The 21,322-nt window shown below is 42.6% G+C and overlaps 2 protein-coding genes and 1 non-coding gene across 3 annotated transcripts; 2 read left to right on the top strand and 1 right to left on the bottom strand.

Annotated features, from left to right (window-relative positions):
- Nucleotides 1-285: 285 nt before the first annotated feature.
- On the top strand, nucleotides 286-8,465 carry TCP1 (t-complex 1). Its single transcript, XM_074896622.1, has 12 exons — nucleotides 286-448; nucleotides 2,033-2,118; nucleotides 2,851-2,979; nucleotides 3,442-3,539; nucleotides 3,871-3,981; nucleotides 4,667-4,848; nucleotides 5,446-5,572; nucleotides 5,897-6,072; nucleotides 6,622-6,745; nucleotides 7,264-7,456; nucleotides 7,759-7,922; nucleotides 8,175-8,465. Exons 1-12 carry the CDS (start codon nucleotides 376-378, stop codon nucleotides 8,386-8,388), a joined length of 1,677 nt encoding a protein of 558 aa, XP_074752723.1. The 5' UTR covers nucleotides 286-375; the 3' UTR covers nucleotides 8,389-8,465.
- LOC141956619 (small nucleolar RNA SNORA29) lies at nucleotides 1,326-1,462 on the top strand. The gene has a single exon (XR_012632990.1). It is a non-coding gene; the product is annotated as a small nucleolar RNA SNORA29 (small nucleolar RNA).
- A 6-nt stretch (nucleotides 8,466-8,471) lies between the features above and the next one.
- On the bottom strand, nucleotides 8,472-17,192 carry ACAT2 (acetyl-CoA acetyltransferase 2). The gene is made up of 9 exons (XM_074896623.1): nucleotides 17,006-17,192; nucleotides 16,782-16,916; nucleotides 15,373-15,554; nucleotides 14,339-14,456; nucleotides 13,426-13,569; nucleotides 12,244-12,366; nucleotides 11,349-11,503; nucleotides 9,260-9,370; nucleotides 8,472-8,882 (listed from the first exon to the last, which is right to left on the bottom strand). The coding sequence occupies exons 1-9, from the start codon at nucleotides 17,052-17,054 to the stop codon at nucleotides 8,715-8,717; spliced, it is 1,185 nt and encodes a 394-aa protein (XP_074752724.1). The 5' UTR covers nucleotides 17,055-17,192; the 3' UTR covers nucleotides 8,472-8,714.
- Nucleotides 17,193-21,322: the final 4,130 nt, after the last annotated feature.

Here is a 21,322-nt window from a genome sequence, read left to right as displayed (position 1 = left end):
GCCCTCACTGCGGGTTGGCCTCGGCCTCCGCCCCCTCCCGCGCCGCGCCCCTGAGGAGCGAGAGATCCAGCGCGCACGCGCAGGGCCCGCCCTATCTTCTAGAACCTCCTGGAAGTGCTCCTGCCCCTCCCTCGGCGTGGCGGCTTTGTTCGACCGCACGCACCAATCGCGGCTTGAGGCTGGGCCGTGCCGCGCGCTTGGATTGGGCAGGCGGGGCGTGGCCCCGCCCCTCGCGCGCGTGGGGCTGTCCCCAGTCCCCCAGCGTCTGCCGGGGGTGGTGGTGGTGTTACCCAGCACCCCCTGCGGCCGTCTGGCCATTCTGCCGTTCCGCGCGCTGCCGTTCCTCTCGGGTGCGCGCCGTGGCTGGGCGGGAAGATGGCGGCGATGGAGGGGCCCCTGGCTGTGTTCGGCGAGCGGACCAGCGGCGACGCGATCCGCACGCAAAACGGTAACGGCCACGCTCTGCCGGCAGGAGCGTTATGAGCGGTGGGGGGAGGGGCAGAAAGAAGGTAACATGGCGCGGCCGTTAGCGCCGCCATGTGCTTACTCGCCTCTGCCCCCACCCGGAAAGGGCCTCGCCCTGCCGCCCGCTTCCCTCAGCCCCGAGCCGCTAGGACCCGTGGGGAAGGCCTCTGCCGCCGGGAGGAAGGGCGGGCGGGCGGCCGGCCTTGCTCCTTCTCCGCAGCCTCCATGAGGAGGCGAGAACTTCCGCGCGATCCCGCGCCGCTCCCAAGCGTCTTCGGCCGCCAAGGGGTCCCACATCCCCCTTTCTTCCTTGGTAGAAGCGCACAGCGGGAGCGGGGCGGCTGCCGAAGGGAGGTCGGGCCGGTCCCGTTCCGAACTCGGAGAGCTTGAGCCGACAAGGCGCTGCAGAATGGCCGAGGAACCTCGGTGGGAAAGGGGCGGGTGGGGAAGCTTACTGGTCCACGGTGCGGGAAAATAACACGCTTCTGAAAAACGGGGACCCTCCTCAGGGTGCGTGCCTTCAACTGTAGTTTTAAAAGGTTCCACGTTTTTCAGAGTTTTATCCCGGGTCTTGGGAGAAGGCTGCAAATTCCGAGACTGTTCTCTATTTCTGAGGAGATAAAAGACAAAGGAAGGAGCTGAAGAGCTGCTTCCTGATGATCGTGATCATGCAGCTCTGAGGATACTTTAGGCAAAACACTTATAATGAGAATTACCTTAATCTACGGCTGAGATTCTGTTTGATAACGGCCCCTTTAATACAACGGGTGTTTCTTTCGGAAAGCTGTCATTAATCCTCCAAAACAAAAACCAAATAGCTACATTGTTTGAAGTTCAGAGTGAAGGTTTGAGTTATAACTATTCCCATTCTACTACCACTTTTTCAGTTTCCAGATTAAGTGGCTATGCTTGTGGGATAAAGAAAAACTTGGCCACGGTCTGAAGGAAAAGGTTGATTGTATCTTTTTCCTATATGAAGTTGGCTGAACATCCTTTAAACACAAGCTGCCGTTTTAGAGGTTTCATGTTACTTTAGTAGTGGCTGAAAGGTCACTTTTCACTTGCTTGACTTAGTTACCCAATAAATGTTTTGTCTCAGTCACGGACCTGATCGGGACAAAAAGATGAGTAATTGATATACAGTGATACCATAGTTCTGTATCTACCTAGAACTGAGGTGTGAATGAGAGTGAAGTTTCATAGCATGACTTGCTGCAGCCAAAAGAAACAGTGCCGTCTGCCCGTCTGCCTCCTTTGCTAAGCTACTGCTCTTCTACCTCACTAGGTCCTCCATCTTACCAAGCCAGCAGAAGACGATTCTTTTTTTCTGATTGGTTAGTTTTGCCATGTTGGTTAGCTGAACCAGCTTGGAGGGAAGAGTGAGGTTTGGCACCAGCTGTGTTTTTTAGTAGCATCAAGCCATTACTAGCTTAGCAAGGCTGAAACGTAATCCTGAGTTAGGTCACTTATTTCAGGTTTCTGACTGGTAGATTCTTGGTGCATTTTCTTGTAAACCTGAATCACAATAAAGCCGTAAAGATAAAAATTCTTTCCTTCATTTATTCAGTTACTGCTGCATCTGCTATTGCTAATATTGTGAAGAGTTCTCTTGGGCCTGTTGGTCTGGATAAGATGTTGGTGGATGATATTGGGGTAAGTAAGCTTTCTTTAAGAAGCATGCGGAGGGTTTGTGTTCTTGTGTAAAAGTGCTTCCACTTAGTGTGCTTTGTAGGTTTAATGTGCACATGCCTGTTTTTTTCCATTGTTCTGAGAGGGGGTTAGGAGAACTGTGGTAAAACTGAGCATCAGGTAATGTGTGCTACATGATTTTAGTTTAATCTGGCACTGTAGTTTATGTGGTACAGGTGTCTCCTTTCTACCTAAAAGTTCTTGTCACTAACAAGTATTGATCAAATTCACAGCAATTAATATCACCATTACATTTAAAGTCAGGCCTTGTGATGGTGTTGACTTCTATATCCTGGTCTCCACATTAGGAGAAATAACAAAAAATAAATAATGCCATAACAATTCTGAAGCAGTATTCCATATTTCAGATTTTAAAACATTTGAAGCAAAAGAGGAAGGTTTGCCATTTTACAGGCTACTGTAATAAAATACTGTATTAGAGAGTAGTCACTGCACTACTACTGATCTGGTACATGCAAGATGTTTAATGAGTTTCTGTAACATAAAGACTGGTAATATTTTGGTTGTTAGAATGGGACTCCTGGTTAAAAAAGCAGTAAGCATTGGGTATAAATAGTTATTGTATGGATATTTGCAAAGAATTATTAAATTTCGTTTGTATTAATGTTGTGAAACACAACAATAAAACCACAATAGAAACACACTTCGTATTAACATTTGATTTTTTAAAATTAGGACGTGACCATTACTAATGATGGTGCAACCATTCTGAAACTGCTCGAAGTGGAACATCCTGCTGCAAAAGTTCTTTGTGAGCTGGCAGACCTGCAAGACAAAGAGGTTGGCGATGGGACAACCTCAGTGGTACGTAAGAAAGCATTACAGGCAGATACACCGAAAGTTTTTTCAAAGTAGGTTACAGAATAAACAAATTAGAATTGTGGGTTTTTAGAGGTGATAGTTTCTATATGCAACTGGTGCTCTGGAATGGAATTTGCTTATTGCAGTTTCAGTATTCAAATTGTTCATAATTCATAAAAATTTCATAATATACTGTTCATTAAATTTGTGTAAATTTAACAACTATTCATAATTTTTTCATTTCTTGAAGATTGAGAAAGTGTTAAAACTAATAAGGATGCTGAGTCTTGAAAACTTGCCTGAGACTTTGGGGGGGGCAGAGGAGTGGAATCAGGTGGTTTTTACCTGATGTCAGAAACTATAGTTTGCAAGTACTTGTTTCCACTGACTAGACATTGGACAACTGTTTGTGACTGCTTTCCACTTAATGGCAACAGGTGGTTACTTTATTTGTATTTTAAACAGGTAATTATTGCTGCAGAACTTCTAAAAAATGCAGATGAATTAGTGAAACAGAAAATTCATCCTACCTCCATTATTGGCGGATACCGACTTGCTTGCAAGTAAGAAAGTAATACAGTTCAAGTACATTGCATTTTTTAAGGTACAATAACTGCATGCTTTTTGTTTATTTCTGGTTTTGTGACTGTTAATACAGACTTCTTGGTGCAAAGTGGATAAAGTGTTTTGTTTTGGGCTTTTTGGTTGGTTTGGGGTTGTTTTAAATTTTGTATTTCTGCAATCACATTAAAATGTCATGTTCCTGTCATAGAAGAGGAACTGATTTCATGCCTGTGTTCTGTGAGGTAACATTTAGAAGGGCTGAAAACATGTAAGATTTTTGTCTTTTTGTGGGGGTGAAATTCTTTACCAGTATTTCTCTTTATTCTACAGGGAAGCAGTTCGCTACATCAATGAAAATCTTATTATTAACACAGATGAATTGGGCAGGGAGTGCCTAATTAATGCTGCTAAAACATCAATGTCCTCTAAAATTATAGGAATGTATCCTTTAACTTGATCAAGTTAGTTACGTGAAAGTGGTTGATTGGAGAGCTTGAGTAGCTAGGCTAGTTTTCTTTGTAGCAGTTTTTATGAATGGGGGCATTCAAGCTGTTTTTCAAACAGGGGTGTGAAAAATATTTCAGAGAGACTATTTTCTGACATAGGAAAACATGTTCAGACTCTTTACAATTTATTTAAGCCCGGTTAGGCACATAACAATACCTTTAACAGTGTATTAATAGTTTCCTTATGACATTGCATGTTAATGACACTAGGTAAGGTTTTGTGTGAATGGAAGAATGTGTTGCAAAAGTCAAGTGCCTGGGGAGTGAAGCTAGAGGAAAAGAAGGTTGCATTTTACTGCATAGTCACAGAAAAAACCTGCATTTAGATTTTGTGCTAACGAGGGAATACAGACTGACCATAGGATGGGTATTTTTGTTGAGGAACAAAAGGTGTGTAAAGTGCAAACATTACACTAGCCTGTCCTAATTTTCTTACCAGCATTTCAGCTTTAAGAATTACTTTCCTTTAAGGCAGTGGTAAAGAAAGCTAGCACTTTCATGCCTTTCCAGAGTTCTTGTTTGGAAACAGTTTTTGACTTAGTTTGGGAACTGTCAGTGACTTTTTTGTTTAAGTGTAGTGCTAGTTTTCTTCTTCAATTTTAACCTTAACAGCATTTTAGTGATGGTGATTTCTTTGCTAATATGGTGGTGGATGCTGCACAGGCAGTTAAATATACTGACCAGAAGGGTCAGGCTCGGTATCCAATCAACTCAGTTAATGTTTTGAAGGCACACGGCCGCAGCCAAAAAGAGAGCATACTTGTGAACGGTTACGCTCTGAACTGTGTGGTGGGCTCGCAGGGTAAGAACATGCTGTTTTGTAATGCTTTTGTATGAACACAGCCCTCTTAGTGTTTCTGCATGGTCTTCTTACTGACTGCATCCGTTCCAAATCACGTGGGTTTTCAATTCCAGAAAATTAAACAAGAACACATTGGAAACCTGCTGCTTCGCTAGTGGTTTCTAGGGTCTGCCAGCTAGTAGGCAAGTTACTGTAGTTTGCCTCACTCAGTATCAGCCTGTCAACACTGAGATCTTCTGGAACTTGAGCACCTCCCTTGTGGGTAGCCAACATCCAGTTCATAGGGAGCTGGTACATTTAGCAGAGCTGTATTGGGATGAGGTAACCTAAAGGGTGTGAGACTGATGGATCAGCTTTTCATGGGCATTCATGTTGTGGGGATGGGGAAAGGTAACAGGTTACAGGAGGTATTTTTTAAAAAAACCTCTTTGAAAGTCTGTTAGCATTTTTCTGTACTAGGGCATAAGTGGAGGCAGAGAAGCCAATTTAATAGGAATCTGAAATGTGAAAGTAACAGTTTTAATCTGTAATGTTAACTTGACGTTCTCTTTACTCGATTTGACAAAATCCTTTTTCTTTCTTGTTTTCTCTTGTCAGGTATGACCAAGAGAATAGTTAACGCAAAGATTGCATGCCTTGATTTCAGCCTGCAGAAAGCAAAAATGAAGCTTGGTGTTCAGATTGTTATCTCAGACCCTGAGAAGCTGGACCAGATAAGGCAGAGGTGTGTGGAAGTTTGGGGAACTGAGACAGTGGGGTTTCACAGGCTTGTTTTTGTCTCTTCAGCTGAGGTGATTCAGTGTAATTTTGGCTAAGCACAACAAGTAAAAATGTTTTAAATGTTTCCCAACAATAATAAATATTAATGGTAAAAGTCTTTACTTCTGAGGGCAGAACTAGTATTAATTCAGTTCTCAAGAAATGCAGGTATGTGCAATGGTCCCTTCTCCTTCCAGGGCTCTGCATTAAGGTTTCAGGAAATGGGTTGACAGAATGTGATTCTGGATTTTAAATAGATTTTTTTATAACTTTCACTTTATTGTTGCAGAGAGTCAGATATTACCAAAGAAAGGATCCAGAAGATTCTGGCCACTGGTGCCAATGTTATTCTCACCACTGGAGGTATTGATGATATGTGTCTGAAATATTTTGTTGATGCTGGTGCTATGGCAGTACGAAGAGTTGTAAAAAAGGACCTTAAGCGGATTGCTAAGGCATCTGGAGGTATGTATATATAGATTTTTCTTTTTTTTTTTAAGTAAAAGCTGCTAGGGTATTAGTAACTCATTTTCAAAATTTGGCTTCTTAACATGTAAGCCGTGCAAGGAGAGGAGGATGGGTAGAGCTGAGCCAGAACCTGTATTTATTTAGAAGTCTTTATTAAGCACACATGAATAAACTTCTGTTTGGACAGTTAAGTACATTGTTTAGATAGTTCAAGACAAACAAACTCCTAAATCAGTAAAGGCGTACTGAAAAAGATTCTGGTCCTATACAGATTTTTATTTGTCAATTCTTAAAATTTGCAAAAATCATTTTCATTCTGGTAAAGTGCAGGAGTTTGTACTAGCTGTGGAAAAGTAAGTGCTGTAAAAGTTGAGTAAAAATAGCAGTATCAATTACAAACTGGAATGTTGAATTGCTACCTGAATTTAAGAAAAATCTGCTTCTGCTGCTTTTATTGCTGTTTTTCTTTCTGTATGCCTTTTCTGGGTAGTCAGCAAAGGATGTGCTGGAATTGAATGCTAATTTCACTTTGTTTGTTCATTAAAGCAACCATATGTTCAACCCTTGCAAACCTTGAAGGTGAGGAGAGTTTTGAAGCATTAATGCTGGGACAGGCAGAAGAAGTGATTCAGGAAAGAATCTGTGATGATGAGCTGATTTTAATCAAAAAGTAAGGATCCTTTTTAAAATACTTGGTTTTGTGTACACTTTCTACTAAGTTTGAGATAAAATCCCATTTATTTACTTCCATGCTATTTCAATGGTATATGTAGTTATATGCATAGAAAAGAGGATGCAAGTCCACTGCAAATTAGAGGTGAAAATATCAGTATTTAATGTCTTCTGCATGGGCTGGACACCTGTTTGTCTCACGTTATGGTTGATGAGAATCGGATAGATTGACTTTTCTAAACTGGCTTCCCTTTACAGACAGTAAAGAGAAATAGGTGCCATCTGAATAAGGAGGTGTCAACTGCATCTTACCATTTATAGTGGAAGACTGGCTGACTTTACTAAGTTACGATGCACACATCCTGCAAGAATGCATAACAATGTTGAGATTTTCTTTTGAACATCAAAAGAATCTGGCGCAACTGAACTTGGCTTTAGAAGAAAAATTTCATCAAGAAGAGTTGTCATTTATATCGTGTTCAACACAACTGACTTCTGATTCCTTTTTCCCCCTAGTACAAAAGCTCGTACTTCAGCATCAATTATCTTACGAGGAGCAAATGACTTCATGTGTGATGAAATGGAGCGATCTATACATGATGCGCTCTGTGTTGTTAAAAGGGTATTGGAATCCAAGTCTGTGGTCCCAGGTGGTGGTGCTGTAGAGGCAGCACTTTCAATATATCTTGAAAACTACGCAACCAGCATGGTAAGTCTTGCATGAAGAAGTAAGCGTGCATGCCATGTGTTAAACTAGGAAAATTTGAATTTTCAAGCATTTATTTACTGGAAGTCAGTTCTGTGGTTCATAGAAACTTAAATCATTTTACAGAATGCAAAATGGTTCTTTAAAATGGAGGATATGAATTACTATTTCTCTGTTAATTAGACCAGATAGGTCAAAGAATTAAAAATAGGCTTTGCGTGTCAATTCTTGACACTCTTGCTCGTGGCTGTATTCTTCTGCTTTTCAAACCAACTGCTGCAACAAAACTTTCTTCTCTTTTCTAGGGATCGCGTGAACAACTCGCAATAGCAGAATTTGCAAGATCCCTCTTAATAATTCCAAATACTTTGGCAGTAAATGCTGCTCAAGATGCGACAGATCTTGTTGCAAAGTTGAGAGCATTCCACAACGAGGCTCAAGTTAACCCAGATCGCAAAAACCTGAAATGGCAAGTATCTATCTCTAGGAAGGCTATTAAAAATGAAGTGGGTCGGTGATTTAGATGGAAAATTGTTCTGCCAGTTCATTGAACCATGATTTACATGGAAAAAAAGGGCATATGTTATCACTGAAGACTTTCCTCCCTCCATCCTTCAGTCCTGCGTAAGTGCCACTGGCACCTCGTAGTAGTTAAAGAGCATACTCCCAACTCTATCTCTACTTTTCCTACCTCTCATCTGACACTATTTCTTCTTTGCAGGATCGGTCTTGATTTGATCAATGGAAAACCTCGTGATAACAAGCAAGCTGGTGTCTTTGAACCAACCATGGTCAAAACTAAGAGCCTAAAGTTTGCAACAGAAGCTGCAATTACTATTCTTCGAATTGATGATCTTATTAAACTGCACCCTGAAACTAAAGAAGAGAGAGGGTGCTATGAGGATGCAGTTCACTCTGGAGCACTTGAAGAATAACTTAGGTTTTATTTATGTTTGTCTAACTTACACTTCCCACTCTTGTAACTAAAATGTTAATAAAACAAGTGGTTGAATGCTGCTGCAATTTTCTCGTGGACAAATTAATTCTTGAAAGTGAGGCTAGTCCTTGTGTTGAGAATTTAAGCTCTAATGTGTGTTAACTCAAGCCTGCAGTAGCCACTAATCTTTTTGTCAAGGCAGTGATTGAGTGGCAAAAAGCTTATTGAATGTTAGGCAAAACAACCACGTGTAAGCTCCATGATTAGAAGTTTTATTAGTAAACTGTTTAAAAGCTAGTTAACATTAGGTTCTTCCAGTCACATTCATCTCTCAACACACATGGCTATTCCCATTCCTCCTCCTATACAAAGAGCAGCAACACCACGTTTTCCACCGGTTCGTTCCAGTGCATGTAGAAGAGTAACAAGGATGCGACAACCTGAGGCACCAAGAGGGTGGCCAAGAGCAATAGCTCCACCTTGGATATTAATCTAAAAAAAAAAAAATACAGAAGGTCAAATCATTGAACTAGCTTAGTTGAGTTTCAAGATGAATGTGTCAAATATGGTTCCAGCAAGCAAGTTCAGATGCTGAAGTGAACTAAGTGTTCTCAAGCAGTTACCCAGCTTTGCATTCAAATGTGGTGCCATAGGGCAGGGGCCTGTTCAGCCCGGAACCCCTGCCTGCTACCAAAGCAGGTCTACAGCACAGCAGCATAACAAAATACCGACCAGGGTCCCCTTCCTTCTTGCCTATAGCAAAATGATTTGCAAGAGGACCCTTCTTGTCTCTGGAATACAATCCAGATGCACAGAACAGAGCCACTTTGAATTACAGGAGGCAAACTAATTACAGCCTGAAACATTACCTTTTCTGGATTTACTTTCAGTTCTTTTGCTATTGCAACAGAAAGCGATGCAAAGGCTTCGTTAATTTCAAACAGGTCAACTTGTTCCAGAGTCCAGCTAGCTTTGTCAATCTGAAAAAACAAAAGAAATAGAGGCTAATTTATTATCTTTGAGGTCTTCCTCAGTGCTAGAGGAAGCTTTGCTCAAGATTTCAATTGGGCAATTTGAAACCACCACTTCAGAAAGTTGGAAGGAATTTTTTTATAGCCAGGGTTGATGACACAATTCTTGAAGGCAACAGACAAAACTTCAGTCTCAGCAGAAGTCAGTACAATGTGCTGTAACATGTCGGTTGCTCTTAAAAGATCTTGACTAGTCTTACAGACACTGGCGGTGGTGCAATTGTGGGAATCGGACCATGTGTGGTGCCCTTGACAGAACAAGCACTGTTTGCAAAAGTACATTTTAGGAGATTAAAAGGAAGTTTTTCAGGACACAAAGATTCTCTCCTTAATACATATTTTTACACAGGAAACAGTGACGTGACTATTAGTGACAGGTGTCAAGTGTAATTTGTCCAGTCTCCTGCCTTTGAGAGTTGCCACTTGAAGCTTTTCACAGGCGGCTATTTTGGAAGATGGTTTGGCTTATGTTTTCACTTGAGAAACTTGTGATGCAATTGCCTGTTTGGGTACAGGCTTAGGCATGTTTCACATATTTACACTGTTACTTCCACTCACTCTGTTTCTGACAGTAATGCTTTACCTGCAGCAATGATGTTTCACAACTAGTTAGTCAGACTGGTGCATCTCCAAGACTACAGTTGAGGAGGAGGGCCTCTTTCTACTAGATATTACGGAGACAATATGGAAACCATTTACCTTCTGGGACAAGTGATTTAAGATTTACTGTATTGTAACACTAAAATGCAGGGCCTAGCCCTTCTCTCACTATAAAGTGCTACTGTGAAATTTTGAAGAGATAAACTTATATGGAGGGTGTGAACTGCTTGATAGCACACACTGCAAAATTCACATTAAGAAGTAGTGTGCCCTTTTTCAGTGTACATATAAAATTATAGGTACTGTTAAATACAGCTTGTCTGTTCTACAATTTAAACTGTGTATTGTATATATATTTACAGCATTCTTGATTTAAAAGAACAGTTTCAGATCTGGTAAGAAAAAGCTTCAGGCATTTATAGTTCTGATTTTCCCATTAAAAAGCCACAGAGCTTGGGTGAGTTCAAGTTAGGCTTCTACACTGTCAGGATATTTCAGAGATGAACAAAATAAGGCCTTTACACAGTATAAATAAAACTAAGAAGGAATACTAAAGAACATCTATCCTTATCAGCTGTACAAGAGCTCTCTTCATAGTTCAGTCCTAACAAATAATCAGCTGGGGTTGCCATGGGCTACACCTGTATTAGCAAGCAGTGTGGTACCACAGGAGCTGCTCAGTCAGGGTGTTTTATCCAAGAAACTTGTCCTGCGGACTGAACACAGAGCACATCAGTGGGTGCAATAATGGTCTGAGCACATTAGATGTGGTTCTGGAGTACACCTTGTTTAGTTTCATCTGAAATGCATCCAACTTACATGCTCCAACCCTTTTGCAGGGCAAACAAAAACACAAAGGGCACTATCACGATACTAATGCAGATGCTGTCAGTGGCCCTTCTCCCAGGGTGGTACTATTACAAATGCAATCAGGCAGTGATCTGAAAATTAACCTGGCCAGACACAGCATCAGAACCGTATCGCGGCAGGCTGGACCAAATCATCCCCAAATTAGGTTAGTATACACATCCATGTAATTTGATCTTTAGCCCCCTAAGTTATCCAGGTGGCTTTCCACAAACCTGACTAGTTCGAGCTCTGAGCTCCATTCATACACCTATGCATTTTTTTTCCAACAACTAGGCACTAGCCTGGTAATACTTGGAGACCTTTTAATATACTCTCCGCTATTTTGTTTTCACTTAGTTTATTTTTTTTTACTAAGTTTTTCTTAGAATATAGAAAAACAAAGACATGGCCAGAAAATTAAAAGCAATTACAAGCAAGACGTTTTTAGTAATAGGTACATAGATAGATAATTACTTACAGCTTGCTTTATTGCTGAAATGGGCCCTACACCCATTATGGATGGATCTACACCTGTCTGAGCCCAAGAGACAATCCGAGCCAAAGGCATAAGACCTCTCCTAGCAGCTTCCGATTTCTTCATTAGAATTACAGCTGCAGCTCCATCGTTTAGACCTGTGGAATGACAAAAAACTTGTCTGTATTTGCTGGGCTTTACGGCTTTTACTGTACCACCTTGTTCCTGCTTGCATAAGTTCACAGTCTAGACAAAACAAAAATCACAAATATTTTATTGGTTTAGGTCAGTATTGTTCAGATCAGCCAATCTGATCTCTGACACAGACACCTAAAATGGGTAACATAGCTATACTGCTGTAAATGTGACTGATTTGTGATTTCTCTTTGGAAAGCAGCAGGTGTAAGAATTGAGGCATAACCTGAAAAAAGAACACATCAGATTTATTAGGTATGCTTTGGAAGAGGCAGAATAAGGGCCCAAGGAAGAAGTTTCAAAGCCACCCGTGGCAGGACAGTTAGTCCCACAGGAGTAACATTTTCAAACACGAATTGTTAAGTTTTCCTTTGTGTAGACCTGCAGTATTAGAAACTCCTGGACAGATAGTTTTAAGATGAGAGGATTTAGTTTCTATGTGTTCTAGCCTATCAAATGTTGCTATTGTCCAAACATTTGTATTGGTTCATAGAGAGCAGGCAAACAAAAGACAACTCATCTGCAGAGAAATCCTCCACCAGTTATACTTGAGTTCTACCCATGTTGTCGAACACATTGTCACTTCCTGCAAAAACACTTCCATCAGTAACCACAGAGCAGCCAAACGCCACGCAGAGACCCTGTCTAGAGCCACAACCAGCTGCTGTTCTTTCCCATTTTGGTTTTAGTCAGATGGACCAACCTGAAGCATTAGCTGCTGTTACTGTGCCATTTCCATCTGTCAGGAAACAGGGCTTCAGCTTTGCCACTGTTTCCAAGTTGCTTCCATGTCGAGGGTGTTCATCTGTTTTAACTTCTATAGGACCTGCAAAACAGAGCATTACACTCACAGGAGGGTCTAATCAGACACGCAGACATCTCAAACACAAAGCTGGCACAAACAACAGGCCATAGTCCTTTTAACCAACAAGCCATTCTTATGTCAGAGATAGCTTCCAACTCAGTGCAGTTCAACAAACTGCCCTAACCTTCCAGCTGCCTCTAGCAGGACAGACAGCTGGGTTTTCGAAGACAAACGCTAACAACTAAAATACAGTCTAGTTGTACAAAAGCAGATCTTGCTTTTGCTGTTCCTAAGACAATAGCTTCTCTTCCAAGCAGAAGGCTGTCTTCCAAATGATACTTGTAGGAATCTCACTGCAAATAGTCATGTCATTAAATATCATTATCTAAACTGCTATCGGGAAAGCCTTTCATTAGTTTGTAACCCGCCTAATGCCAGAACTTTTCCCACAGGCTCTATTCAATCCCAATGTTGAACAACTGATTCTTGATTTCTGTTTGGACAATTCAGTTTCTGCATCCACCTCACAAGGAGCTGGGGAAATTCCCCTGCTCTAGAAACAGACCTTTGGCTCAAGCACCAGAACAGGTCTGGTTATATCCCCAACAGGCCTAAAGAGAAACATACCTAATATATGTAACCTGACCTAGTTAATTATCTAGTAATCCTAATTATTGTCACTGTGTATTTTACTAGGTGGGCAAGGTTTGCCAGATCAACGTGACCGTTTTAAGTCTGGTGCAGCAGGAGCCTAATGAAATGAAAAGTACCGATTTTGTTACCATTTCTGAGCCTAGCTTAATTCAGCAGTTTGCCTGGGTAGTAATTACATCTCCAATAAAACACAGCAGTAGTATCTGCAGAGAGCAACATTTAGATATTCCACATTTGCACTGATTCTCTCTTATTTAAAAAATAACACCTGAAAGCTGAAAAAGAGAGCAACAGGCTACACACTTAGAGAACAGCTTACAGAAAAGGCTGTATAAGTGGGAAACCATACACTGGTTATAGGAGACATAGTAGAAAACAGGTATTTTCTCTTTAAAAATTAGCTCTCATTATCTCATTCCCACCTACCTTTTTTAGAAGGTACAAGAACAGGAACAATTTCTTTTGTAAAATAGCCAGCTTTCTGTGCTGCCTCTGCCCTGTTTTGTGACTGTACAGCAAGTTGGTCTTGCTCCCCTCTGCTGACTTGCCACTGATTGGCCACGTTTTCAGCTGAAATAGGAACAAAATGCAAATTGCCATCAGGAAATGCTAACATTTTAAGTTGTAAAATTGTAACCACAAAGATAATTATTAAGGTTTGCTGTAGCAAGCAGCTAAGCTTGTTTCCTCATTTTGTTTGCTCATTATTCTCTACCGTATTTTCTTTTCAGGGTGAAAATTCCTGTGCAGGATCTCCTCCCAGATGGTACATCAAGTTAAATACAAACGCAAAGAAGCTTTTCTAGTTTATTGCTTCTCTGGCCTATTATGCTCAGATGTCTCTACAACTACTTCAGAGGAGGGAACAGTTCTGAAGTTACTCTGTTCCATAAGCAGGGTCTGCAAAACCAATTGGCTGACTATCCCATCCAGGATGCAATAATCTGAAGTTGCAGAACCACGTGTATCCATGGTAATTTAGGTAATTTTTTAAGTAATTCCTGCCCACTGTAAATCTGTACTGCTAAATGCTTCAGTTACATAGAGGGATTATTTTGCTTGTTTTTCCTGAAATTAAATTAAATTGCTCAGATGCAAAAGACATGCAGCGACATTAGCTCAGACACACACCCCCACCCCCCCCAAACCAGTAGCTTTACAAAGCAGAAAATGCCTTCAATGTCTTTCAGTATTAGGGATTTCTTTCTTCTTCATGACTACAACTTAAGGACAGCTTGAAACACCTTATGTGAAACTTCAGATTTCTGAAATTTCCTATCAGCGAATTCTTCCCCCCTCCCCAGTTTACCATTTCATTTTCTGGACTGTCACCACATACCTGTTATACCCATATGATACTGATAAAATGCATCTGTAAGTCCATCAAGGATTATAGTGTCCTGCAAGGAAGCCTCTCCCATTTTCACCCCAGCTCGCATGTGAATTACGTGAGGTGCCTGCAAGAAGGTATTTCGAAAGCAGTTAGATGTTTTACATCTCCAGTGCACGATACAGCCAGACAGCTGAAGAGACAGACCCTGCCCTGCAGCTGCAGGTAGCTATGCCAAATCCCAGCAGTCTCCCTGGCTGCCTGCTCTGTCTCTCCCTCCGCAGTCTGCCAGCCAGCACACTCTGGCCAGTGCATTTCCCCAGCTGCACATCACCAAGCAGCAAGCGTTTTCTCTCCACAGATCAAATCACTCATCCCTGGGGCCATACAGCTGTGGGTCCCCCATTCTACCAGCCTGCTCTAGGTAGTTTCTGATAATAACTGTAGTATTCTGATAATAACTCTAGGTAGTTTCTGATAATAACTCTAGGTAGTTCACTCTGCTGCCAGTGAACATCAACATCACTCTCAGCACAGGAAGCAAGCGAGCCCCCGGCAGAAGAGGCCATCCCCCGCCTAGGCATCAGATCACTGGCCCAGCACCATTCCTCAATACAGCCATGGGATGAACACCTTGAAATAAAAATGCTTCATTTCCTTTCCAAGCTCAAATTGCTTGGCAAACAATAATGTTTCCAGTTAATCCTTCTTTGGGCTTCTTGCAATGCAAAAAAACCCTGTCTATTGCCAACTGTCACAAACAAGTCATGCACCAAAACAGGGCTAGGTAGAAATTAAAATGGAATTTTAAATGTGTGTGTTTCCATGGCACCTTTTCAGTAGCTACAGTATGAGGTATTTTTTTTTAAAAAAAGGCTACTGAAGTCAGTTGTTGCATGTGCAAATTCATTCCCAAGTGCAGAAACCAAAGCTAGTCCTTCAATCTGCCTCCAGAGCGTTAGCCTAAATACAGGGTTTCAACATAATCTAATGCTGTTTGCTCCCAGTAGTCAGTGCAATGTCAGTGCAATCGTTTGCTTTACCTTGCTCATACTTTCCATGCCGCCTGCGACCACGATGCTGGAGTCTCCCGTCAGTATGGACTGAGCAGCCAGACATACTGCTTTCAAGCCTGACCCACAGATCATCTGGCAGCTCCAGGCAGGCACAGAGTAAGGGATTCCCGCAGCAACACTTGCCTGTCGGACAGGGTTCTGGCCAGCACCTGCAGGAACAGGCAGTGTTTTTTCCTTTGTTTGTTCTTAAAAAACAAATGCCAGCCTTGTCACTTTTCACATCAGGTACCCTGATTCCACCAAAACTTAGAGCTTGCTTCTATTTTCAGTTGGTAGATAGAGAAGTTCCCACCAGTTATCTCTAAAGAGTAGCTCAGTTACCTCTCTCATTTATACTGTTGATCAATAAAATAGCTGCAAGATCAGGGATTTCCTACCGATAGTTTAATATTTGCAACTCTGCTTTTGATGGCACGTCAGATGAAACACCAACTTCAAATTAGCACTAGCCTGTTGTATGCGTGTAAGGTAAGAACTCATTTAAATTGCTACTCGCTGAAGGATTTCTTTTGGACATCTTCTGTACATCACCAGCAGACAACTTTTCGTATGGAAACCAAAAGCACGCTTATTCAAGGACAGTCCCAAAAGCTTCCATTCTCTGTTGTAATGGTGATGGAGAGAGTAGGAGCGCTATATTCAAAGAAAACATTTCATCTGCAGCTCCTCAGGTCAAAGTAACCCCAGCCCTTTGTACGCAAAGAAAAGGATAAGGAGAGCACATCATTCCGCGAGCTAAAAATATACAGAAATCTGGATCAGCTTTAAGTAAGATAAAAATATTTAGTTCCTTTGTATTCTTCCTCCATCGTTAAAATACAAGCCTGCCCTACGACTCTACTGATTAAACATTACCCTGGAAAAAGCCAGGGGCCGTTCAAAACAAACAATCCTTATCAGCTGCATTTTCATTAAATCAAAATACTTGTCTCCAGGTAAGTGGCATCACAGATCTCGCAGGTCGGTCTTGCAGATAAACGCAAACACAGGCCTCACTTTTAACGTCTCAGAATTATCATTACTTAATGATGCTAAGTTTACGAGAGGGGATACCCAACGCGAAAGAAGGAATGCTGTAACAAAGAAAAGAAACTGACTTTCACGCGTACACTGTTAGCTACTTTGGAGATTTAAAAAAACCCAAACTATCCCCCCACCACACCCCTTCCAAAAGCCCCGCAATGGGTCTGGTCATCCAGAGCTAACGGAGAAGCCGCCAAGATGCCACTCGAGTCCTTTGTTAGCGGAGCAGCGGCGAGCAACGACGTTCCGAAACCCGAGCCCGGCCGTTCCGGCGGGGCAGCCAAGGGGGGAGGCGGCCGCAGAGAGGAAGAGCCCGCCCGGCCGCGGGAAGGGGGACCGCGCCGCCCGCGTACCTGCGGTGAGGACCTGTCCCAGGATCACCTCCGACACCTCGGCGGGGGCCAGCCCGGCCCGCCGCAGCACCTCCCGGATGGCGGCGGCGCCCAGCTCGTGAGCCGGCAGCGCCGCCAGGCCGCCGTTGAAGGAGCCTGGGCGGACACAGAGGGAGAGAGAGCGCTCAGCACCGGCCCCTGAAGGGGGGCTCACACCCGCCGCCCGGCCCGGCCCGGCCCCTCACCGACGGCGGTCCTGGCGGCGGAGACGACGACAACGGGGTCTGCGCTCATGGCGGCGGCAGCGGCGGGCGCGGAGCGGCGGTGGGAAGCGGGAGCGGCAGCCGCGGCCGGGGCGAGAGCGGAGCGGAGCCGGCGCCGGGGCCGCCCCTCGCGTGTTCCCGGTCCCGCCCCTCGCCCGCCTCTGGGAGGAGAGAGCCCGCAGCGGGGATTGGGCGCCGGGCCCTGGCGGAGAGCGGGGAGGTTGGCCCGTCGGCCGGGCCCCCCACCCGGCGATGGGGCGCGGGCGCCCTGTGCCGCCCGCCTCCCGGCGGCGGCCAGAGGAGCGGCTGCCGCCCGCCCGCCCTGGGGAGGCTCCGCTCGCTTTTCTACAAAATGAAACACGCAAGTCAAGTGCTCTGGTGTTACATTTGGCTGTGAGGGCAGCCGGTTTATTTCAGGGTGGTATTTCATAGGATCTGCGTGAGCAGAGAAAAAAACAACGGAGTAACAATTTAAATCAAGCTATGCAAAAGCCTCTGTCGCTCTGATCCGCTCAGCAGCGGTTACTGACACACAGCATTACCAGCATGTCCTTTTTTTTTAATTTAACAGAAACAACACACTTTTTCTTTTTTTTTTTTTTTTCGCATAGGCAGTGCTACGCAGCGGGCCCAAGAGCCGCTCCTGCCTGACCTGCACAAAGGCACCCAGGGGCTACTGCCAGGCTGCCTCCCTGGGAGGAGAACCCTGCAAGGGGCTCGGGAGCCGGCGAGAGGGTCCCAGTCCTGGAGCTCCCTGGCAGCCACGGATGCAGAGGCTGGAAGGAGAGGAGATGTCAGCAGCAACCCTTAGCAGGCTGAAACGTTTCTCTGTGGGGAAACAAAGCTGGGAGGCCTAGAGATGTGGGGTGGGAAGCAAATAATATTAAGGCATTTGGAGGAAGCAGGGACAGAGTAAAGGGAAGAACCAAGGGTATAAGGCAAAGAAAGTAACAGCAGTAAAAAAAATAAATGGATAGATGGGCTGAAATCACTCATTATTATCTCACAGTCTGGATCTTCAGTCCTTACTCCTCCCTGCCAAATCCTGTGCCGACTCGTTTGCAAACAGATACTCAGCTGATGGCCGTGCCAGCCAAAGCACTGCACTGACTTGGCAACTGAAGGCCAAGAAGAGGGCTAGAAAATGTGCTGTCCCTCCTTCCTTAGCTAGAGTATCAACAAAGTTGGGAGATTTTTTTATCCATGTAGTAAAATTTAGTAGGATTTGGGCACAGGCAGAAGGAAAAATTAAGTCCTAGAAAAGCATATACTACATGATGACCAACACTGACAAATATACATGACTGGATACACCATTATGCCTGTGATCACATGCTGCATGTTAGCTAATCTGAGTTTAGCAGTATTAAATCTGCGTGCATAAAATGTATCTGAACTCCCTGTGTTCAGATACACAGAGCAACAGGAGCAGTACAATACCCGCATCACTCACTATTCTTGCTTTACAATGTAAAAACCTAAAGCATTACTAGATAGGAAAAAAAAAAAAACCTACTTCAGCTATGGAAAGCAAGATAAGATTTCACCAATAGCTCTGTTAAACTATGCTGGTCAGAGTAACTGCAACACAAATAGGTTTCTCCCTTTAGACAGTTCAGTCTGGCTGAAGGATAAGGCCAAAGGAGGCAACCATGTGTCATAAGATACCTTCAGTTACTTTGGGGTTTCCAGCTTTTGGCAAGAGAAGAATCCCCTCAAATATCTTCAGGAAAGGAAATCTCTGGAAAATCCCATAGGCAACCAAACGCTTAAGTGGACCAATCTACCAGTCTCCTAGGGATGTGTTAATTGGCAACGAGCATGCGCTACAGCTGTGCCCCAATGTCTTAAAAATGTAGCTTAAAAAGCTACAGCTTTTCTGTAATGATGCTGTGAACTCAGGGCAGCTGATAACACTAACAAAAAACTCAGATTAAAGCTGGATGGGAAAAACATGTTTGGTGTCTTTTCAGGAAGTAATTAGTAGGTCTACCACACAAGCAAATCTCAGGAATATATGATTTTAAGCAATACAGAGTGATTTAGAAAAATATTGTACAGTCCCTGAGCATCCCTGCACCCCTTCAAATTTCATCAGAGAATGAGTAATACAGATGTATAAGGGCAGCACTAAGTAGTTTAGCAGCTGTACCATATACCGTCATTCTTAAATGTAATATTTGACTGATTACAACTTAAGGTCATCAATGCAAATACAAAATCCAAGATGAGTTTAGATTAACACTAAATGTTAGCAGGTGTGCAAAGTCCAGAAACAACAATACACCTGATGTCCTTGTATTTAAAACTTTACAAATATAACCATAAATACTGAATAGAACATGAGGTGAGACTTAAGCTTCTTCTCTCCCTGCGCTTCACCTTCAATCCACTGACAGAAACGAGTTTGAATGTGAAGCAGCCCTGGAGACTTGAGGCCAGCTCACCCCAATGAGCCCATCTGGTGCACCTTTGCTCTCAGCCCCAAACAGCAGAACTGTTTTGAAACTCAACAGTAGTGACAGAGCAGGCCACAATGTTGGGCCACCCTGAAATGACAGAGATGAATGAGTTTTATCTTTGTGTCTTTATAAGACTCACGGTATTCTATTTAACTCTGCTTGGATGGTGTCCAGGACTGAGATCCAAGTGGATAAAAGGAATGTGTAAAGGAACAAAATAACATAGCAATTGCACAAAGGCAAATAATTATGAAACATGTATAGTACAGATCAAAGTTAAGTTATTTAAATGTAGAAAAAAACTATTAAATGTGACTAAGCAGCTGTACTTTTAAATTCAGTGTAGTTAATGAGCAGCATAATATTCAATAGCAAACTACTGCCCTATGCTGGTTCATTTTACCATTCTTGGAAATCTAAGCTCTGGGAAATGAAGTAAATCAGTAAAAATTAGGACGTCAATTCAGAACAGAGAGCTTACTTGCTATCAGTTAAAGAGTAAGGCCATGTTGCGCAAAGTTTATTTATTACCCTTCTAGGAACATGATGACATGGACTGTGCCTTATGTGAAATACTCAAAGTGCAAAGATTTTGGCATTTTCATTTGGTAATGGTGGCTCAGTTTTATTAGAATAGGCTAAAATTTAGAGCACTTCATTGTTCACTAATTTACTCTTCTGCTAAACAATATTTTCTAAATTTAACCTTTACAGAGATCAGTGTTGTTACTGAAATGTGACACCCTTGCTTTTTACCATAAATCTGACACTTGGTCAGTGAATATTTACAAAAACACTCTTGTTGAGGATGTGAGTTTGATAAAAACTAAGCCGCACCTTTTATAGGCAAAAAAAATGCAATTAAAAATTACTTTAAATTCATAAACCTTGATATGAGATCATTCTATAATTTTCAAAAGACCTTAATTTTACAACTTTCCTGTAATAGGAAATTCTCTAGCCGTTAAAATCTTATACACAAATAATGGTACTAATACCTGTTTTGTTTGGATCCTTACAGAAAACAAACGCACATGGATTCCTCAGGGAAGATGTGGTTCCTCTCCTTCACCACTGATGTTGCCTTGCATCATTCCACATTGCACAGCCAGAAGAAACTGGTGTGCTCCTCTGGTCATTCATGGAGATACAACATTATTCATGTCCCCATGGGTGTTCAGTTAATCTGCAGCTGTGTGGGAACATTCACAACAATGAAATACACAAATGCCGATGTGTTCCCACTGTCAAGATGTAAGTTTGAAGCAGCAGTGATCTATCTTCATATTTCATGGCAGTGGCCCTTTGCTGTAGGATATGATACTTATGATGCTTAAATTGGCCAATATTCAGGACTTTTGTTACTCATAGTGGTAAGCATATCCTGCTTTTCCTTATTTCTCTTTTGGCTTTTAGTATGTTTTTAGTTTTACGCATTTAGTAAATGCAGCAGTGTGCATTTAAAACCTGCACTGTCAAAGATAGGCGTCAAACCTTGCCACAGTAATTATGTAAGATACCTCATAATTCTTGATACTTTTGGAGTCCATAGTTCTCATCTGAAATAATTTAAAAGGCATTCATCCTTTTAGATACAGGTTTTCTGTGCTTTGTCTGTGTTTGGAATTACTTTTATTCCTGATAGGGAATAGACTTGTTCTTCGGTTGGTCTAAGCAAAAGGCCAGGTTTTTGCTCGTTGAAAAAGGGATGGCAAAGTCACCCTTTTTTCTCTCCCTAAAAAAAATGAATGAGTTACCAAAACAAGTAAGCTTGACAACAAGCATAATTTCCTGCAAACCAGAGCCTTTTTAATTTGAGAAAGATCCGAGGAAGCCT

The sequence above is a fragment of the Athene noctua genome, chromosome 1, assembly GCF_965140245.1.
Source record: "Athene noctua chromosome 1, bAthNoc1.hap1.1, whole genome shotgun sequence".
Classification (NCBI taxonomy): Eukaryota; Metazoa; Chordata; class Aves; order Strigiformes; family Strigidae; genus Athene; species Athene noctua.
This window is presented reverse-complemented; position numbering and strand designations above follow the sequence as displayed.